This window comes from Equus przewalskii, chromosome 10, assembly GCF_037783145.1.
Source record: "Equus przewalskii isolate Varuska chromosome 10, EquPr2, whole genome shotgun sequence".
Lineage (NCBI taxonomy): Eukaryota > Metazoa > Chordata > Mammalia > Perissodactyla > Equidae > Equus > Equus przewalskii.
This window is the reverse complement of record NC_091840.1, coordinates 31,601,173-31,622,746: the sequence shown is the minus strand read 5'-3', so window position 1 is coordinate 31,622,746 and position 21,574 is coordinate 31,601,173. Positions and strand designations below refer to the sequence as shown.

At 44.5% G+C, this 21,574-nt stretch overlaps 1 protein-coding gene and 1 long non-coding RNA gene across 24 annotated transcripts in view; one reads left to right on the top strand and one right to left on the bottom strand.

Annotated features, from left to right (window-relative positions):
* The window catches only part of MSI2 (musashi RNA binding protein 2), a 386,410-nt gene extending 380,566 nt beyond the window's left edge, over positions 1-5,844 (bottom strand). For 17 of the 23 annotated variants that reach the window (XR_011523121.1, XR_011523122.1, XM_070560808.1 and 14 more), the window contains exons 1-4: positions 5,494-5,752; positions 5,159-5,199; positions 4,744-4,825; positions 3,939-4,023 (exon numbers count right to left, since the gene is read on the bottom strand). Coding sequence is in view for 21 of the 23 variants with exons in the window: in XM_070560808.1 (XP_070416909.1) it covers positions 3,939-4,023; positions 4,744-4,825; positions 5,159-5,199; positions 5,494-5,555 (270 nt within the window). In the remaining 2 variants the exon portion in view is untranslated. Of the gene's footprint in view, positions 1-3,938; positions 4,024-4,743; positions 4,826-5,158; positions 5,200-5,493 lie in introns of all 23 variants that reach the window. The other 6 variants (XM_070560812.1, XM_070560813.1, XM_070560806.1 and 3 more) reach the window with 5 other exon arrangements.
* A 251-nt stretch (positions 5,845-6,095) lies between these two features.
* The window catches only part of LOC139073929 (uncharacterized), a 38,999-nt gene continuing 23,520 nt past the window's right edge, over positions 6,096-21,574 (top strand). Inside the window, exons 1-2 of the long non-coding RNA XR_011523120.1 lie at positions 6,096-6,499; positions 7,485-7,591. This is a non-coding gene — a long non-coding RNA (uncharacterized lncRNA). The remainder of the gene's footprint in view (positions 6,500-7,484; positions 7,592-21,574) is intronic.

Sequence of the window (21,574 nt, the reverse complement as noted above, 5' to 3'; positions counted from 1 at the left end):
TTATTAATCACTCATTTCTCAGGCTTATCACCCAGCTTTTAGTAACTTCTTGGGCAATTCAAAAGTTCCTTATACTTTGATCTAAACTTTAACTGTCCCTCCCAAAATGTAACAAATATAGCTTGCCTTTCTGAAATGGCCTACCATGTATTTCAATGTATACTCTTAATAAGCCAGATCTCATGAGTTCTTATTTAGACAAGGGCTTCTCTTCTGGACACTAAATATTAAATGGTCTTGCATCTAATTTGTGATGCATAGCTGTGAGAAAAGAGGGGAAAAAATCATCATTGAAAAAAGTCATAACCTGAAAATTAAATGTAAGAATCTTCCAGGGCCGGCCCAGTGGCGCAGCAAAGTTAGCACATGCTACTTCAGTGGCCCAGGGTTCGCGGATTGGGATCCCAGGTGTGGCCCTATGCACCGCTTGTCAAGCCATGCCATGGTAAGCGTCCCATATATAAAGCAGAGGAAGATGGGCATGGATGTTAGCTCAGGGCCAGTCTTTCTCAGCAAAAAAGAGGAGGATTGGCAGCAGATGTTAGCTCAGGGCTAATCTTCCTCAAAAAAAAAAAAAAAAGGATCTTCCAGCCGTACGTAACTAGATGGTAGTTCCCCCCGCCCCCCCTTTGATAACTAAACCACACAGGTGGGGAAAGAGATATCAAAAGTTTTTAAATCAAGAACATCCTAAAATTCCCCATAGGCATCCAACACAACGTTCTGCTTGAATTAATTCACTCGCTTTAGCCAAAGTAAAGTTACCTAAGATTAATCAAAAGGACAGTTCGTTCTGTAGTTATACCTCAAAAGAAAGCAGGTGTCCAAAACTATGGAACGTAACTTGTTTCTTAAAAAAAAATAATAAAATTAAAATAAAAGGAAATACATGAGCTAAACCCACTTGGATTTTAAAAACCACAAGGGGGTAAAAATCTATGAGCAACCTAAACCCAAATTAGAAATAAGGCCATCACAGGAACAGAGTTTAAAAAAAAAAAAATACTGCAAAAAAGAAGTCAGAATTTAATGTAACAATTAGGGTACTCCCCCTACCCCAAACCCAATCTGAAAGGAAAAAACATCCTCTAGCCCAGATCACATCATTCTCAATCAGGGATTGGCTTTGAAACTCAAAACAATTCCCACAGCAACATCTGAATCTAATAGGCTGACCTGAGGGGGAGAAAGTTGTTGGAGATAATACGGGGAGGGAAGGAATAAAAAAAAATTCCCATTGTTGGTTTTCATTAGATTTCTAAATGTCACAGATCTTTGGGTAAAATGCAGCAGGAGAGTGGCGTGAATATTGCTACAAGTTATTTATTTCTAGGTTTTGGTTTTCATATTAAAATTCTCCCCTTTAAAAATGTAAATCTGAACTTTGTTTTCAGTTCTGCCACGGAGGGAAAAAAAGGGGAGTGACGCTTTGGGAAAAAACACAGAGGGGAGAAAAGGGAGATCAAAGTTAGTTCCTGTCCCCAGACCCACATCCTTTAGGACCCCAGCCGGTAAGGCATACAAAAATTCACCACTTTTACTAACGTAGTTTAAAGACCAAACAAAAGTCTGCAGCATGTTTTCTACCATTAAACATCGCCTGAGAAATGAGAGATTACTTTTCAAAAACTAAAATAGACAAAAATCTCTGATCTAGAAAACTACCCTTTCATCAAGATTAACATTACCACATCTACAGGTGTATCCAGCAGTGACTAGAGCTGTCTACAAGAGAAATACAACAGGTGTGGATTTTCCATTCTGTTGACCAAAAGTAAGACAGATCCGTCTTTTCATAAACACTCCCCCAAAGTATTTTTTTTAGCGGACCAGCACACAATTGCAATAATAAGTCATCTTGTTTGTGCGGTAAAAGGTGAGGGAGGGGGTAGGGAGCAGTGAAGACAGCAGAGCGCTTAAAAAAATATATCTAAAATTCCAAAACTCAAAGCCAATTCAGAACTCCTGTATTGTGTGTTGCGGTAACAGCGTGTTACACCACAATGAGCGTTCGTTGGTGCCTGTAAAGTTTACACGCTGAGATCTCCGAAGGAGGGGATGGGTCAAGAGGAGTATGGCAAATCCCAACCTTTTGCACATCCCTGTGAACTATTTTTTAAAAAGGAACAAAAAAGAAAACTACCAAAAATTAAAACATTAGTTAGTTAGGTACAGCTCTACTTACTGTAGCTACAAATCCTCTAGGAATAGACTAGGGTACTATTTTGGATGTGAATGGCCGTTACCTAAACAAAGCTTTTAAGGTAACGGTAAACAAGATCCTCGTTTCCATGTCAATAAACCAACCGCTTCTGCCTCCTGCACTGAACGTTGAAACAAAGTCAAAAGCTAGGTTATACTAAAGAATAGTGACCAAAACACGTCTACAAACAATTAGGGAGGGAAAAGTGCAGGCTTTGCACCTGATACTGAAGGAGAGGACCCACCAGCCACTACAGAAATCAAATACTATTTCTCCTACCTAGGGTGGGGAGTTGGGGGGGATCATACATTCCCAGATTTGCCTTGAAATATTTTTCCTCTAATTTTACTAGCTTTTTGAAATGTCTAGCCAAGAAATCAAGGAGAAGAAAATTCTTCAGACAGCCTTTATCACCCTACAAATGGCTGTCCCTGAAATGGAATTATCTGAAAGTGCAAAAAGGCTGGGCTGCAAGCTATGATTAAGTCCAGGACAATTAATAAAGCAACTTAGAGTGTGTGGGGTCTTTTCTTGGGGGCTGGGGGACACACACCTGACCTCTGATCAGAGAAGGAGGGTGAATTTGCAAAAGCAATCCAAGCGTCCCAGAGGTGGCCAGGTTTCTCTTTTCTTTTCTTCTCTTCCACTCAATGTTAAAGCCAAAAGGGACGTGGAAGATCACCTCGTCCCACTCCTTCAGTTTACAGAAGAGGAAACCGAGGCCCAGGGGAGAGAACAACTTGCCCAGGTTTGTACCAGGCAGCTGGGACTAGAACCTGACCCCGTGCCTGTCCCATTACCCCACAGAACGAAGTCCCAAGCAGCCCAGCCCTGCATCCCAGTGTCACCTCAGGGCCCCCGATTGAGGGACTCTACAAAAACCGAGGGGAAATTCTAGTAAGCATAAAGAGAAGGGAGCAGAGGCAGGAAGCCAACACAGGGGTCTAAATAAAACATTGCAAACTCCCCCCCCCCACACCTCATTAAACATATTATTATATACTAACACTCTTGTGACCTCTACCCAGAGACTTTTCTCCCCTCAAGACTGGACTTTAAAACCTTCTGACGCTATAAAAGCACCCACACTCAACAGAAAGGATCTGAGAAAGAAAAGGAAAAACAAATCACTCGGAAACCCAAGGCCTTATCAGCCTTAGATTTCAGGCCATCTGGAGTCACCCACTGGATGCCCAGCCTGGCTCTGGGATGTCTCCTTCCCCTTTCAAACAGCATTCCAAATCCCAAGCTCCCCAAGAGGGACCTGTTGCCTGGACCTGCGATGAGCGCCCCCTCGCCTCCCTCCCGCCCCCTGTCCCCCTCGGCCGGCGGGGAAGCAGGCTGTGCCTCCTATAAGCCAATTCCCACAGCCAAGGTCGGTAACGCATGCTGTGCTCGTCTGACAAAGAAAAGTTGCATTTGCTCTGTGGTGGAAACTCTCTGAGTTTCTCTGCATGGTCCCTTAGCCCGGAAGATAGCCTCCCCCCAAGCCGACCCCTCCCCCCAAGCCCACGCTTGGCAGCATCTGGAGCCGCCGAAGTGGGACAGGCTCTAAAAAGAAACCCCGAACCCGAGCGTCGCAGCAAACTTTAGCGCCAACCCTCAAGCTCTGCTGAAAAGTACCCGGTTCTCAGCACAGAAGCAAAAGAAGACACTGTCCCTTTAAATAGGGCTGTCAGTGCCCAGATCGCTCCTGAAAAGGGGCGAACAACAACAACAACGAAAAGCGACCTACCGTCTTGGAATCTAACTCATGGTGAGGCTGACCTAATACTTTATCTACACTTGCTGGGTCTGCGAACGTGACGAAACCGAAGCCTCTGAAATGAGACAAAGAGGGAGAAAAACAAACAAGAAAATGTGACACCATTGAAAGCAACACGGAGTGCGCCCTAATGCAGAACGGAGAGCAAAAGTTGCCCCCACGCCCCCTCAGCCCCCACCGCCCTCCCCCAATTCCCCTCCTGCCCAGAGCCCTCCGCCTCGCCAGAAAACACATCAAGGTTAATGGGGGAAGTGGAACGGGGGCAGGGCGGGTGGAGGTAACTTGGAAAATGCTGGTGTCTCCACTCTTTCGCCACCTCAGTTTCCTCTCCTCCTCCTCCCCTTCCCTTTCTTAACGCTTTGTTTTATTTCGAAGGAAACCTGGCACTTAGAAGAGATTCATCCAGCTTCCTAAGAGGGGCTTAAAGAGTTTGGGGAGCTGGGAGTGTGGGGGAAGCAGACATGAAAAAAACAACTACAGTAGAAAAACAGTGGAAAGTGAATGAAGCTGAATGTCATTTCAATCAGGAGAAAAAGAAGCGACGGGAAAATGACTTAAAGCGGAGAGATGGGCATCTCTGTATCCAGAGTTCAGCCCCAATTGACAATAACCTTTGGGGTGATGGGGGCGGGGGGTGGAATAGAGCGACGTTCGAAACCAGCCACATGCCTGAGCCCCATTCTAAATCCGCTTAGCTACTTCCGAAGACACCTCCAAAAATAACACTTAAACTTTCTTCTAAAATAAAGACAAAATCCAGAAGGAGATGGTTTACCTGGAGCGTTTCGTAGTGGGATCTCTCATGACCATACATTCTCTAATTTCTCCGAATTTGCTAAAATAGTCTCTAAGGCTATCTGTAGAGAGAGAAAGAGAGAGATGGGGGGGAGGGGGAGGGAGAAGGTGTGGAGAAAAAAAAAAAGCAATGCAAATTTTGATCAAGGACAAAAACCAAAAGTAGTTTTCTGTTGTTATTCTGTTTTGTTTTTGCATTTTTTGCACACGCGGGGGAAATTCGGCAACAGAGGTCGCGTAGAGGGCTCAGAAAGGATTTGCTATTTAAAAAAATAACCTTGCACAGGAGAAGTGGGGAGCCAATGGCGGGGGGGGGGCTCCTACACCGGGATAACAAAGAGCAATAAAGAAGCCAAGAAGGGGGGGACCCAGGCGTCCCCCCCTCCCTCCCTTACCTGGTGAGGTCTGCCAGCTCAGTCCACCGATAAACATTTTACTAGAGGGAGAAAACATAACAGAAGTGAGCACCGATGTCAGATCGGCCATTTTGACGTGTAACTTACAAAAGCTAAAAGGAAAGCGGGGGGGAGCGAGCGAGCGAGAGCCGGGAGGTGGGGTGGGGGAGAAGGTGACGGCGAAATGGAATCCAAAGGTGTGTAACTTCCACGGGGGGGGCGCGCGGGAGGGGCGGGGGGGGCGCGGGAGATGCCCGGCTCCGCGCACCGCCGTCCCCGCCGCTGCAAGGAGAGCGAGCCCGAGGCGGCGCGGTGGGCAGCGGCTGGAAACTTACCCGGGGTCGTGCTGGGAGTCGTTGGCGCTGCCCGAGGTGCCTTGGCTCCCATTTGCCTCCATATCTGAGCCCCCCCGCCCCCCCACCCCCAAAAAACCGAGCCCCACAGCGATCCGAGCGGAGCGGCGGCCGGCTCCGAGCCCCGAGATCTCCCGCTCCCTCCTCCCCCTCCTCCTCCCCCCCGCCCGGGCTCCTCCGAATCTCTCTGCGAGCGGCGGAGCCGGGGCAGCGGCGAGAGCCGTCACACGTGGGCTCGGCTTAGCTCAGCCCCGCTGCTCGCACACCCCCCGTCCCCGCCCCCCCGGCCCATCCCCACCTCTCCCCCTCCTCCTCCCCACCCCCATCTCCTCCTCCTCCTCCCCCTCCTCCCCGGCGCACGTGGGGCGGAGTTCTAGAACGTCGTGTAACCAATGCCGGTGACGTCACGCACCCCGGTGCGGCCCCCTCCTGCCCGCGCGCGTACACTCGGCCCCCCGCGGCCGGACCCACGGGGGCGGCGCGCGAACCCCGCGGCCAGAGGGGGCCCCGCCTCCTGGCGGGCCGGGAGCCGGGCGAGGGGGAGCGCACCCCGACTTCCCTGGATCACATGGGCGGCGGGGGGCGGGTGGATCGAGGGAGGGGGAGGCGCGGGCAGCTCGCCGCCGCTCCTCGCTCGGTCAGGGGAGAAGACGCCCCCCACCCGCTCTAGTCCGGCCTCTCCATTCAAGTTCGCCGGCCCCGGCTGCCGAGATCCGCGGATGGCACCAGCCGCCCGCCCGGCTCTGCGCCCTTTTTCCAGCCACCGCGCAGAAATTTAGGTCAAGGACGTCGGGATCAAACCCAAACCCAGGCGCTCCTCGGGCGGCCCCCGAGACCCCCCCCAGGATCGGGGGGCTTCAGGATTGCGGAGACCCTCTCGCACAAACACCAGCCACAAGTTTTATTTTCCCTTCGCGCTGGAAGTTCTGTCTGGCTCTCGCTCCACACCGGCACGTCTTGCGCCGCTCCCCGCCCTTCCCCGGCAGAGGTACGAATCCGTGCCCGGGAAAGGTTATTTTGGAACTTGGAGAAACTGACTCGATTCCAGTGGTGAGAAAGTGCCGAAGAAGGGGTTTCCGCGTTAATCGTACGGCGTTTAAAAAATATAATAAAATGAGTTTATAGGGGTCAAGGTCAAATAATTGGGGTTCAGAGCAAATTTTTGTATATTGCGAGAAATAGTTTTGGAGCGTCTCTGGGATGGCTCGGAAGGGTGGTTATTTCAGGAAACCCCTCTCCAACCCGTTCGTTATATATTTTTATTAATTTTATGCCGAGATAGCAAAATGCATGGGATTTAAATAGCGGAGACCCCCCGACATCTGGAGAGGTGAGTGAGGGTAGCGGGCTGCTTCAGACACACTCAGCCCCGCCACCTTAGGAGCAGTGTGGTACAGCACAGGTCCTGGCACACAATAGGTGCTTAATAAATGCTGGTTTCAGCGCTTCAGGCACTGAAAACTCCAAAAGACGGTGTTTGTAGCTTCCCACAGGCATGGCACACTTCTCCAGCAGATTCCAGGCTGGCCAGATTCAGGCTGGATTCAATTTATGGGGTATTTAAAGCAATAAGGATACAATTATCCTTATTGTTTTAAATTATTACAATAAATTGTGTTAATATGGCATGAGGGGCAACATAAAGTTGTGGTTCATCAAATACTCAGATCAATGTTAAGCATGAATTGATGCCTAATTAACACTTTTCCATTAATTTTCATAGGATTAGGGCACAATGGAATACACTCAACACCAAACCTGTACCAAATCCACTGTGGGTCTTGGAAAAGTGGAATATTTGGAAAATCCCAACACCAGCCACAGCCTTGGGTGACCAGACTTAATCTCCCTGTCTCCTAATTTGGGCTAATTCTTCCCTGAGAGGATTGATGGGGTGAGGGGAGGAATAGAAGTGAACTGCAAACCTATATGGGGCGTGCTTATTATCAGTCATTACTTCGTGTGATTTTTAGGAGGCACTTTAAATCTCTGAACCACCAACCCAAGCGTTTTCCATCACTCCAAGCTGCTTCCCAAATCATCTGGGGTCTCCTGTGTTGAAGAGCCCGTTGTTATTACGGTAATTGTTTATTGTGTTTATTCTCAATAACAAAATGCAGACAACAGAGCTAATTGGATTGTGTTTGGGATTTTTACACTATAACTACAGACCGTTACAGGTAGAAAGGCCTTTGCTGATCCAGCCTCATTTTACATCAGTGCCCTGGAGGACCCAGGCTTACCCCACCCGCTCCAGTCAGTTCCTAAGAGGGGCTCTGGCCCTCAGTCCCGTGCCCTTTGGCTTTGCTGCATGCATATTTCTTCTGTCCTTCACAAGGTGAGAGTGGGGTGCCCTTGTTCCCTGTGGCAGACCTACACAAGCTGACACTGAACTGAACTGAACCCTGACAGGGGCTAGCGCTGCCAGTACAAGGTCGGTGACAGAGAGAGCTAGATCTTAAAGCTCCATCACCACATTGTTTTACTTATTTATTTTTAATTTATACGTAGGAACATTTACTCTTCTTGGGCTATGATTCTATGAGTTTTGACAAATGCATAGAGTCAAGTAACCACCACCATAACCAGGGTGCAAAAGAGTCTCATTGTCCCTAACAGTTCGCTCTTTGCTGCCCGTTTGCACTGTTATTTGTGACAGTTTATTATTATTATGCATTTCTTCTCCAGCTCACACACTTAATGTAGCCCCTGGGTCAGGAGAATTCCAGCAGCACCGTGTCAGTCCTCCACCCTCTTTTTTTTTTTCCCTTAAAGATTGGCACCTGGGCTAACAACTGTTGCCAATCTTTTTTTTTTTTTTCTGCTTTATCTCCCCAAACCCCGCCTGTACACAGTTGTATATCTTAGTTGCAGGTCCTTCTAGTTGTGGGATGTGGGACGCCGCCTCAACGTGGCCTGATGAGCGGTGCCATGTCCGTGCCCAGGATCCGAACCCTGGGCCGCCGCAGCAGAGCACACGAACTTAACCACTCGGCCACGGAGCCGGCCCCCCTCCACCCTCTTAAAGTCTCCACAGCCCGTGACACTGTTGGACACTCCCATCTTGCCATTCATTTTCCCCTTGGCATCCTTGATGCCCACATCCTAGTTTTCCTCTTAACTCTCCAGCCATTTTTTTTTTTTTTTTGTCTCTTTGCCCTGACTCCTCCTCTGCCTTTCCTTTCCATACTGGTATTCATTCTCTTCTGCAGCTGCACATGCTCCCTGGATGAGCTCTCCGGAAGGATAGGTTTAAATACCACCTACATGTTGATGCCACTCAAATTGAAGTCTCCAGCCTGACTGCCCCGGAGCTCCAGGCTCTGGATAATTTCTTATTCAATATCTCCACCTACCCTTCCTGAAGGACTCCCGACTCAACATGTCCAACACCACAGGCATGCTTTTTTCCCCTAAATCTGAACTTCTTTTAAGCTCCCCTTTACCGGTGAACAGAACCCCAGGCATCCTAGAGACAAAGGTGACCCCTCTCCAGGTTGACACCTTCCCATGTGCCATTCATCATAAAGGTCTGTGGGTTTCACTTTCTAAATATCTCTCAAATTCATCCTTCCTGCTACGGCATCCCACATCTCCCTCTTGAGCTCCTGCGATAGCATCTTAAACATTCCTCCCACACCCATGCTAACTCCATGTGTTTGGAAAGCTTTCCCTGACCTCTGTGACCAGGTCTGATCCCCCTTGGTATGCAGTGTTATCCTGCCAGAATGTCCTCTGCGTACCTTACCCTGTGTCATCATTGGCTTTATTGCTCATCTCCACTAAGCCATAAGCTCCCGTCCATTTCTGCTCTCCATGTATTAGCACAGTGCCTATTGGTATGTGATTGGCACTCAGTGAATATTTGTTGAACGAACGAAAGGATGAATGAATGAGTGAAGGTCAACATCTAATTTCATTGTAGGATTTTTTATCCATGTCCATAAGTCAAAGTGACTGCAATTTTCCCTTCTTGTATTGCCTTTGTCCTTTATACTGGCCTCATAAAATGAACTGGTAAATGTTCCTTCTTTTTCCATTTTCTGGAACAGTGTGTATAAAATTGGAATTATGTGTTCCTTGAATGTTGGGTAGAGCTTGCCGGTAAAGTGGCTGGGTCTGGGATAAACATTTCCTAGGTTGATTTTTAACTACTGATTCCATTTTTTGTTTGTTTGTTTGTGGGTTTTTTAGAGTGTCCAGGAAGGAATTTATTTATTTATTTATTTTTTCGGATGTGATTCCATTTTTTTAATGGCTATGGATCTCTTTAGGTTTTATATTCTTCTTGAATCTATTCTTACACATTATATTTTTCAAGGAAATTATCCATACCATCTAGGTTTTCAAATTTATTAACAAAATGCTCTTCATAGTTTTTCTCTTCGTGTATTTTAATCTCTGCTGCATCTCAGTAAAGTCTGTTTTTTTATTCCAAGTATTATTGTGTGTGTATCTTCTCTTTTCTGGATCAGTGGTGGCAGAGATCTCCTCTGTTTTAACCATGTTTCTTTCTACTTTGTACCAGTGTTTTCAAAGAATCAGTTTTTAGTCTGATTAACACTATTTCTCACTGTTTCATTAATTTTTGCTTTTATATCTTATTATATATTATATTCTTATATGCAAGAATATATATAATACGTAAGTATATCATATGTAAGGATATAATGTGTATTGCGTATTATTGATATATACCTTATGTTATTTTCTTCCTTCTGTCTCTTTGGGTTTACTTGTTGCCTTTTATAAAATTTCTTGAATTGATGGCTTAAGTAATCACTTTTCAGTCTTCTGTTTTCTGATTTTAACATTTGAGTGTAAGCATTTCACTCTGGGTACCACTCCAACTACATTCCACAGGATATATAGACTTTTTATCATCCCAGGCAAAGAATATTTAGATTTCAAGTATGATTTCTTCTTTGGTTCAATACACATATATTTTTATATTTCTAAACATAATAATTTTAATTTGATTTTTTGGTTATTTATGTCTAGTTTAACTGAATTAGGGTCAGAAAAGGTGGTCTGTATGAAGCTCTTTGTTATTTGTTGAACGTTGCTTTGGTAAATGGTCAATTTTTATAAATATTCCATGTGGTTTTGAAAAGAATATCTGTGACTTGATTGTTAAATGTAGCATTCCACATGGGTCTATTAAATCAAGCTTATTAATTATGTTATCCAGATTTTCTGTAATATTTTGTCCACTTGATCTATCACTTTTTATAATGATATATTAAAATCTCTTTATATGACTGAATTTGCCAATTTCTCCTGTAAATCTCTCAAATTTTGCTCTCTATATTTTAAAAGTATGTGATAAGGTACATCAAGAAGGGCTGTTAAAATCTCCTACTATGACTGTGCACTTTTCTATTTTTTATGTTTTATTTCTCTTACTCTTTGCTTTATGTATTTTGAAGTTATTAGCTGCATACAAGCTTACATTTGTTATGTTTTCCTAATGAATTATTTCTTCAATATTTACACAGATTATCTTTAACCCCAGACATCTTTAGACTTTTTGCTTTAAAGTCTACTTTGCCTGCAATAAATACAACTGCTCCAACTTCTAGTTAGCATTTGCTTGCATGTCGTTCTTCATCCTTTTACTTGCAACCTTTCTGTGTCTTTAGGTTTTAGGTCGGTCTCTTGTAAACAGCCTATAGCTAGATCTTGTTCATTTATTTATTTGATTGGCCAGTAAGTTTAGTCCATTTACATTTAATGTGATTGCTGATATCTATAATGAAACTTAGGGTCACAAATATATAATAACCACAATCTCAGGTATACATACTGTCACCATTAGGTATATTCATGGCCTTATTTTATTTTTTGATAATATGAACACCTGTAAACCTACTATTCAACTAGAGAACTAAAATAGTAATAATGACTTACAACTACCTACATGCTCCTCCCCTTCCTGTACCCCCATTTGAAGTAACCACAAATCTCAAACTTATATTATTCTTTTGCTTTTTAAAAAGTTTTATCAAATTTTTATCACATACTTACCTTAAAATTTTATGAAAAATTTCTAAGGTTTACATTTTTTACTTAACATGTTATTATTATTATTATTAATTTTTTTGAGGAAGATTAGCCCTGAGCTAACTACTGCCAATCCTCCTCTTTTTGCTGAGGAAGACTGGCCCTGAGCTAACATCCGTGCCCATCTTCCTCTACTTGATACGTGGGATGCCTACCACAGCATGGCTTTTGCCAAGCGGTGCCGTGTCCTCACCTGGATCCAAACCGGCGAAGCCAGGCCGCTGAGAAGCAGAACATGCAAACTTAACCACTGCGCCACCGGGCCAGCCCCTCAACATGGTATTATTAAGATTCAACTAGTTTGCTGCATCTGGCTGTAGTTCATTATTTTTCATAGCTATATAATATTCCATGGTGTGACCATGACACAGTTTAGTTTGTCCATTCTCTTGTCATAGGCCTTTGAGTTACTCCAATTTGAGTTGTTTTTGAGTTGTTCCAATTTTTTGCTGTTAGGGAGCAGTGCTGTAATGAACATTCTTGTCTTCTGGTGTAAGGGAGCAAGAATTTCTCTTTGGAGTGATTACTGGTTATAAGGTATGTGAATGTAACACTTGACAAGATAATGCTAAACCGTTTTCTGAAGTGCTGTTCCAATTTGTACTCCCAGTCACAGTGTATGAGAGCCTACTGATCTACTGATTTCTGACATTTTGGAATTTATGTCTTTAGTCTCATTTTGCACCTTTTATTTATTCTACTTTCTCTGAATTTTTTGTTCCCTTCCTTTCTTCTCTTCTATGGAATTGATCAAGAATTCTTTGTTTCTCCTTCCTCTTTACCTCATTTAGAAGTTGTAAGTTCTATTTCTCTTCTTAATGACTGCAATTTTTAAGCGTACACTTGACCCATCTCCCCTAAAACTGTACAATAAGCTAAGAATGATTCCATTTCAATTACACCCTCCCTCCTCCATGTTATGGTTGCGTGTTATTTTAGATCCATCTGGTGTTTGTACCCGTAAATTTAATCACCATTGTCATTTAGATCTACACAGTCATTGTTTAGATTTGCCCATGTCTACTAATTTGTTTACCTTTGTTTCTAGCATACTCTTCCTTTTTTCTAGGTACCAGCCCTTTTCCTTGAAACATATCCTTTAGTGGTTTTCTCAGGGAGGTTATGTGAGTGACATGCTTTCTCTATCGATGTGAAATTGTCTTAGTTTAGTCTCATCCTTGACTGACGATTTCTCTGGGTGTAGAATTCTAGATGGAAAGTTATTTTACCCTCAGCCCTTTTTTTAGCTATGTCAAGTCTTCTTCTTTCTCTATTTATTGTTGAGACATTTGCTTTCACCCTAAATGTCACTCCTTTGTAGGTAATCTGTCTTTTCTTTCTGTTTTTAAGATTTTTCTCTTTGTCTCTGGCTTCCTGCATTCTCACCACACTGTGTGCAGGCATGAATTTCTTTTTATTTACCTGGTTCAAGAGTCATTGTACATCCCAAATCTCAGGATTCATGTATTTTTATCAAATCTGGAGAACTCTCAGCCACCGCCTATGTGCATCCTGTCTGCCTTGCGTTCTGTCCACACTCTCCTTCTGGTACTCGCGTAAATGTATAACGCACCTTCTCCTTCTAGGCAACGCACTCCGAACCTTTCTCTCAGACTCTCCTTCACCTTGTCACTCTGTGCTGCTTCCTGGGCCATTTCCTCAGGTCCATTTGCAGGTTTCTTCTTCAGCTATGGCTAATCTGCCATGGAACTCATCCACCAAGCTTTTCACATGCCATTTCTAGAAGTTCTGTGTAGTTCCCTTTCAGATCTACCTTTTTTTATAGTTATATTATTTTCTCACAGTTTCAAGTGTTATTTTATGTCTTTAACAAATTTAAGCTTACTCATAGTCTGTCTGGTAGTGCCCTTATCTGAGGTTCTTGAGACATTTGTGTCTACCACATCTTGGTTATGGTGGGCTGTGTCCACGTAGGTTTTGTAGTTTGGTGTTGGGTCTCTATTTTTATCTTTATTTTTCAGCTTTGGAGTTCCTGGACTATACAAGTAGGGTAAATTCCAGCCCCCAATTTACCTGAAGGCTGGGCTGTAGTCCCAAATTCTCAGTGAAGACTTTTTTCTCCACTCTCAACTCATGCCAAGACAGTCATATTTTCTTGTCTCCCTGTGCCATTGGGGAGATCTTTTTTCCGGTGCATTATTTCTATAATGATTCACCCTTTTGAAGATTCCAGCTTTTTGTGGGGGTCTCAGTTCCGTCTCCCCATTTTGAACAGGCCTACACACCGTCTCCTTTCCCTTTTGATGCTCAGACTCTGGGCTTTCAAGGCCAGCAAACCTGCCCGAGACCGGCTCTGCTCCTGCTGACTTGCTCACCATGCTACCAGTCAACTCCCTCTTGCTTCTGGCACTGGGGGCCTGTCCTTATTGTCCCGTAAGCTCATTTCAGTGGGTGTTTATTGCATTTTGACCAGTATTCATAGATGGTTTATAGTGGGAGGATTTCAAGTTATTTAGTGTGCCATATTGCCAGAAATAGAACTCACTTCCATTTAATTTTTAGTATCTTCCATTTCAAATTTTTAATATCTTCCATTTCAAATGCATTTTTTTCTTCGAGTACCATGGCATCAAAGATTTCCAAATAATCGTTTTTTCTGAATAATCTGTTATGGGTGAGGCAGCATTGGAATTACCGCAAATGAGGCAAACATAAGTCAATGCAGCTATACACTATGGTCATCTGGGAACTTTGAAAGTTGCTGCTGCTCCGTTCCACTCATGAGAGTCTGATTTAATTGATCTGGGGGACAGCCTGGGCAGTGATCTTTTTAAAACTTGCCAAGTGATTCTAATGTGTGACCAAGACTGAACAGAGTTATTTTAAAACATATTGATGAAAACAAACAAACCGTAATAATCTCTGGGCTCCACCCCAGAATGTTGGATTTATTTTGCCTGGGGAGGGCCTCAGGCATCATATTTTTAAAAATTCGCCTGATGATTGTAGTGAGGGTTGAGAACCAATGATTTACTTGGCTGCATCCAGTCAGAAGGGAGGAGTTCAAATAACGGTAGAGCTGGAAGCATGAGAATCTAGTCCAGCGGTTCCTACTGTCTGTGTAACAGTCCATCAGACACCCAGGGACCTTTTTAATTATACAAGTTCCTGGAGATTGTGATCACGTAGGTTTAAGGTAAGGCCAGCGGACTGTGATGGGCAACCAAGTTTGGAACCCGCTCAGCTGGCGCATCTTGTTTTACAAAGGAGGAAGCCTTCCCTGAGAGAAGTAGTTTTTTCTCAAGGTCACGGAGCTGATTCAGAGGAAAGCTGACTTCTACCTTCCCGTCTAGTGTCCATTTCATCCATATCCAAACGTGCAGGCTCCTACTGCTTTTAGAAGATCTTGGCCATTTTAAAGAGGCAGATTTGGGATCTGTGTGCAGTGATTTGAGGAAGGTGGGGTTTTCTGTTTTGCTTTGTGGGGAGCTGGCACAGCAGAGGGGAAATAAAGGCCTGCAGCCCGGCAAGTAGGGTCTTACTAGTAGCTCAGTGACCTTGAGCTGATAAGCCACCATCGAGTCTCAAATACCCCATCTGTAAATAGGGGGTCATGGTGGTTTTAAAATACGTCCACAAATTCTTTAGTACTCCTCCAAGGGGTGGAGCCTAATTCCCCTCCCCCTGAGTAGGGGCCGTACTTAGTAACTGGCTTCTAATGAACAGAATGTGGAGGAAATGATGGTGGGTGAATTCTGAGGCTAGGTCATAAAAGGCATCATGGCTTCCACCTTGCTCTCTTTCTTGGATCACTGGATCTGGGGAAAGCCAGCTGCTATATTGTGAAGATGCTCAAGTAGCCCAGTGGAGAGGCCCATGTGGAGAATTGGGGTTTCCTTTCAACAACCCAAACTAACTTGCCAGGATTGTGAGATAGACACCTTAGAAGTGGCTCTCCCAGTCCCAGTCAAGCCTTCGGATGACTGCTGCCCCAGACCACAACTTGACTACAACTTCACGAGGGACCTTGAACCAGAACCTCCCAGCTAAGCCATTCCTGATTCCTGACCTTCAGATACTGTGTGAGATAGTAGATACTTGTTGTTTGAGGCTACTAAGTTTTGGGGTAATTTCTTATACAGAATAGATGACTACTGCAAAGATAACTTCAAAATGTGCTAAAATAAAGCTGCTTACTTTGTAGGTTTGCAACAGGATTCATATGCTAACATTTATAGAGTGCTTTAGTTAGACTCTGGCCAAATGAGCTGCGTATTAGATATAAAGTAGCGTTTGTGTATTATTAATGTTATCAGATGGCAACACATTTCATGTTCAATTACCTAGAATGCTCTTTCTGGAGCATCGCTTTGCTCATCTTCTTATCCCCACTGCACACTTATAAAAGGTCACTGTCAAGATAGAAAAGTATATATATGATTTAAATGTCTTGACTGAGTTACTAACAACCATGAGCATGTTTTCAAATTGGAAAAGCAAGATTAATTTAAACTTGCTCTTTTCCATACGATGCTCTTTGTTTACTCTCCAGTATTGCATTTCACCGCCACACCGAGCGCCCCTCTGGTGAAAGAGTTTGTTCACTTTATCTGTCCCCAATAGTCTCACAGGCTTTACTCTTAAGAACAGACATGGCGGACTTTGCACCCAAAAAGCAAACCATATTTTTACCAGAAAATATTTAGTGAAATGAATTTTTATTCATGAGAATTCCACCAAGTACAAATTTCGTGTCTAAAACTAATGGGCCCTTTGTATTTCCCTTAAATAAATAAATAGCTTCTTTCCTCAAGAATTATGACTTCTGAGCGTGCTCTTAAATTCAGAGCTAGTTTGTTTTCTTCCAAGAAATAGAAAATAAGCATGTGCGTACAGATCCTAAGTTGGCCCTTCTAGATAAATATAATATGGGAAAGCCGAGATGGCATCTTTCTAAAAGAGTCCTAACTGGGGGTATAAAATATCTGGAAAAAAACGTGAAGAAAGACAGAGGATGTGAGGCTGAGAGGAAGTGAAATTATATTTGTCAAACACTCTTACTGATCTAACATACAAATATCTTTATGTGTAATGTTTTTACTCCTAACTTTGATGTATTTAGAGACATAAAGGTCTACTTTATTTAAATGATGGAGAAAATCTGTTTTGTTTTGTTATTTCTTTTCCAAACTGGGGAGGCAAATGCAAAATCTCCCTTATGGAGGAAAAAGAAATAAAAAGTGTTTAGTCAAATTTTTTCCTTTTTCCTTTTCGAATTTCACATCAGACACAGCTAGAAAGCTAGTGATGTAGTTGAAGAGTCTTGCTCCCTTTCGCCCCTCTGCCTTCCTCTTTCCTTGTCTCCAACTCAGAATGACCACACCCAGCCTGGGCAAATGCTGCCTACAAGGCTAGCTGCATGAGAACAAGTCAGACGCCGAATTCATCAATATCGTTTATCCAATGACCACAGCCGAGGATCCTTCTCCGTGCGGCAAGAACAGGGACCGGAAATCTTTAATCTTCAGGAGTTGCAAGAGGTGGCTGGGAGCTTGGTGTTGAGCGTGAGGCTGGCTCTGGCCCCTTTGGGTGGCCTGTGCCATCCTGCTGAGCCCCCTCCCCAGCTATAACCCTCTTGCGATATAAGCATGGGTATGGTAGGCACAAGAGATAAGCCTCAGGAATTAAACAGAAAATTACCATTCTCATTAAAAATATCCCAGGGCCGCTCTCCCGAGCACTTTAAAGCTGTTTTAACTGCTGTTTGTCATTCTGTCATCATTATTCTTAAACATGTAGGTAAATATTTTATTAAACGTCTTCACTGCTTGGCAGTTAAGGAGCCCTTTGCTCCTGGACCTGGCCGTCGCCCAGCGCTGCCTCGGAGGGTGGGAAACGAGTGCGCCACTTGAACACTCGATGGTGTTAATAGAGTCCCAGTCCTTTGCACCTGGAAACCATTTTCTCCTCTGGCCTCTCAGGCTTAATCTTCCATTTCTTCCCTTTTTAATCAGTTACCAACTTAGTCTTGATGAAAGGTGCTGGGGCCCCCAGAAGAAACTGGCTACGCCTTTTAACTCCACCTGGAAATGGTTGACATGGTGCCACCGTCACCTTCCCTTCCACCTCTACACCCGTGCCCCATCCCCACCGTGACCTGCCTTGCCAAACAGAAATCTGAATGTCACAGCTGGAAATATGCAGGGCCCCTCCACCCAGGCCCCTTCACACGCTCTACAAGTCACGTCTGTGAACTGCAGGCATTCTCACAGCTCGCCAATGAGCCTTATGGCCCTGTTGGCTTCCCAGTTCGCCAGCAACAAGCTCACAGCTCAGGCCCACAAGTCCATGCATTAGTTTGTACCAGTGTTGGGTCTGCTTCTTCAAAAATCTTTGCCTTTTACCATTTACACAGTATTGGAGGTGGCCAAAGCAGCAATAAGTAGCAAGACTGTAGCGTCATCCCATCCTATCTTTGAGCCTTCAGGAGGCCACTGGGACAAGATCTATTTCTGTGTGAGAAATTGCAACTTGGGAGGACCGTGGGTATGACGCCCTCTTCTGGTGGATCGAGGGAACGCCTACTTGCGCCCCTGCGTTTCAGTTCCCTCTCCTGGCGGAGGAAAGAAGCTATCTTTCATCTCCAGGACTCAGAGTCCAGAGGTCAGGACCCTGCTATCAAATTCCGAGCCCCAAGCCCCACAAATCCAGAAGTTTCCTGGAGTTGAAGCTAAGATCCACCACAATAGCCCACACTGCAGTTTCTATGATTACCAGTCAGCTATGCCAAGTGGCTGAGAAAACTAATAAAAGGAAAGGGAGGAAGCACTGTCATCTCTGAAGGGGGATTCAAGTAGGTCGAAATCAAATCTATTTAGCCAAACATGATATTGACACACATGCAGAGACGGAGGGAGGAAAAGGATAAGAGAAAAGATGAGATGTGAGAACAATAGAGGACAGACTGTAGAGCAGAGTGCTGAGTAAGACACTCATGCTAAAAATAATCCTGCTTGGAGAGGGCATGAGAAATAAGAGTGTGGCTGCGCCCATGGGTGGGAGGAACAAGAGACTCTGCGTATAAACACCCAGAATTAGCACAAGATGGAGAAGGGACCATAATCCAAGAGAAGGGATGAACATAAGAATAATTTGAAGTGAACCAGGAAATTAGTTTGTCACTGTCCTCTTGCTTTTGTGGATCCAGTGATGCTGGAAGCTCCCTCGACAGCGCATAGCCATGCCTCTGGGTTCTGAACAGACCCCCAAGACCCCGTCACCCCAACAGCAGATGCCACACAAGAAAAGAGGGCAACACCTGGTTTTGTACCTTCTAGTCTGGGTCATAGATAATCATGAGCATTCAAAAAATCAATTGCCCAAGTGGCTGATGGGGAGGCCTGGCTTGACAGAAGGCGCTCATGAGAAAGACCCGGGGGGGTTAGCTGATCACAGGCTTGATGCGAGCCTACAGCGCAAGGAGGCTGTTGAGAACCCTAATGCAATCTTAGGCTCTATTAATAGAACGGCAGAGTGTGGAAGGAGGCAAGCAATAATCCCAGCGCGTGCTGGCGGGTCAGGCCACATGCAGCTTTATGCTCAGTCCTGCGGGCTATATTTTAAGAGAGGCACTGGCATTCCAGCCTGTTCAGAAGAGCATGAAAAGAACGGAATGCCAGTATTTAGACAGCATCAAGATTAGTTTGACAGTCCTTTTACAATTGGCAATATCGGAATGATCATTGCACTGAAGACAGCAAATCTCAGTAACCAGTACTGGAATCATGTTTTCAATGTTTACTTAACCTCCCTGAGCTTTTCGGGGAGCCCTCTCTATATAATGGGATGATTCTCTCTACTCAAAACTACCTGCAAGCGTAATTTGAAGGATAGAAGTCTGCTCAGTGGGGTACTGGTGTGTGAGCATGTACTTACTGCCAGCTCTGTGCCAGGCACTGGGGCACCAAAAGGAGCTTGAAGCCTAATTGGACAGACAGGCATATAAATAGGTACTTTGCATATAGTGTGACCTATGATGATAGATACATGCATTGATTTGAAATGAGATGCAATTAATTTCTTACCCAGAAAGAGTGACAGGAGAGGAATACAGAGTCTTTGCGAATACATACTTGCAAGTGCAGAAGGAGGAAAAGGAATTGCTGGTGGACAGGGAGGAGAGACCACGAGTAAGGATAGATTAGAACCGGGAAAGTTGAGAGTCACAAAAGACAACTGAAGAATCCCAACAGTGTAAGATGCCACCAAGAAGTACAAGAGGAGGAGAAAAGCGGAAACATTTCCAGACCACTCTCTGGGTGTGGATATCAAGAGTTTATCTTTAGTGGTCAAGAATGCGTTTCAGTAAAATGATGGAGGCAGAGATGAACTTCATTTAGGAAGTTTGTGGAAGGATGCATTTATTGGATACCTACTACATACCTAGCATGCTGCTACTCGCTATGGAAGTTCAAAAAGCGTAATACTTTGTTGGAACCCACTTCAATATTGGTTGGTGAATTAAGACTAGCACCTACACATTCATTAGGAAATAGTAGAGGTTATCATATGAATTGTCCCCTTGGGAGACGTAGAGAGATTGGTGGTTTAAATAGCCAGTTGGTTGACCCAGGATGATGTTCCTTAGGCTTACGAATGTCAGGAGAATAAAGAATGGCGTTAGTGCACTGCAAATATGGTCAACCTTATCCTAGTCATTCCCTTTCTCTTGTTTCTTGGGAAGTTTCCTTTCCAGAAGTGTTTGGAAGCACGATTCTTGTCTTAACATCCCCCAGGTTTGCTTCCATTTTGTTATTTGCCAGTGAAGTTCCTATTACTCTTCACCCTGTTCACATTCTAGATCCAACATGCGTTTTTTTCATCAGTGTTTGCTGTTGGTTGATTCGTTTATTCCTGTATAATGTAAGATGACAAGAGCTGTAATACAGAGAAATGATTGTGGAGAACACAGGCGTTCAAGCTCTGGGGTTGGCTTCTTTTTGGTGTGTGTCGGGGTTGGGAGGGTAGGCAGGTTAGTAAGGCATTTGGATTACTTGCAGATGGTTGAAATTCTCCTCTTACCAAACTGGCGACTGAAACAAAATAGGGGGAATTAAAGTAAACGGCCTTTTCTGCACATCTCCTCCGTCTCCTTGATCTGCATCGTGAGGCCCTCATGGACTTCTGGCTCTGTCCTGGACCATCACTCAAGTCATTTGACTTCTCTGGATTGGAGTTTCCCCATCTGTATCATGTCCAATGATTCTTTTATATGTTGGCTTCTTTCGCAGGTTAAATTTTTGCAAAGGGAATCCACCTTACAGAGTAGGTCTTCCTCTGACTCGTCCTCTGGAACTTCCCTGGGTCATGTTTCCTCACAGCAGCCCGAGCAGTCTCCGTGGGATGCGAATCAGATCCCTCCAATGGCTTCCCCCTGCGCCCACCACCTTTGGTGTGGTCTGAAAGGCCTGAGCTTGGGTCTGATCCTGGCGTGCCTCTCCAACCTGTATCATATCCCATCCCTACCACTTCTCAGAGAAAATGAATGAATTTCCCTCGTCAGGGCCTTTGCATTTGCCATTCCTTCTGCCTGGAATGTTCTTTCTGGCTCACTGTATGGATATCTCCTTATTACTTTCCAAATCTTAGTTCAAATACCACCAGCTCGAAAGTGCCTTTTCTGATCACCCACTCTGAACTGCCTCCTCGAACTGCCTCCCCACCCACTGCTTTCTAGTTCATTGCCTTATTTGTTACCTGCTGGGAGCTCAGCTGAGGGCCTCAATTATCCTCCATTTGGGTCTTTCCATGTGGCAGAATGGGCTTCCTAACAGCACAGAAGCTGGACTCTAAGAGGGAGGAAACAGAAACACCAAAATCTGAAATATTTTCCACCTATCGCCAAATCATTTTCTAGCACATTATCCTATTTTATCTTCTTCTTAGCACTTCTCACTCTGAAATTATTGTGTTAATTTATGTTGCCTTGCTCCTTGCCTGCTCCCTCCCCCTGTGAGGATGTAAAACCCACGAGAGTGGA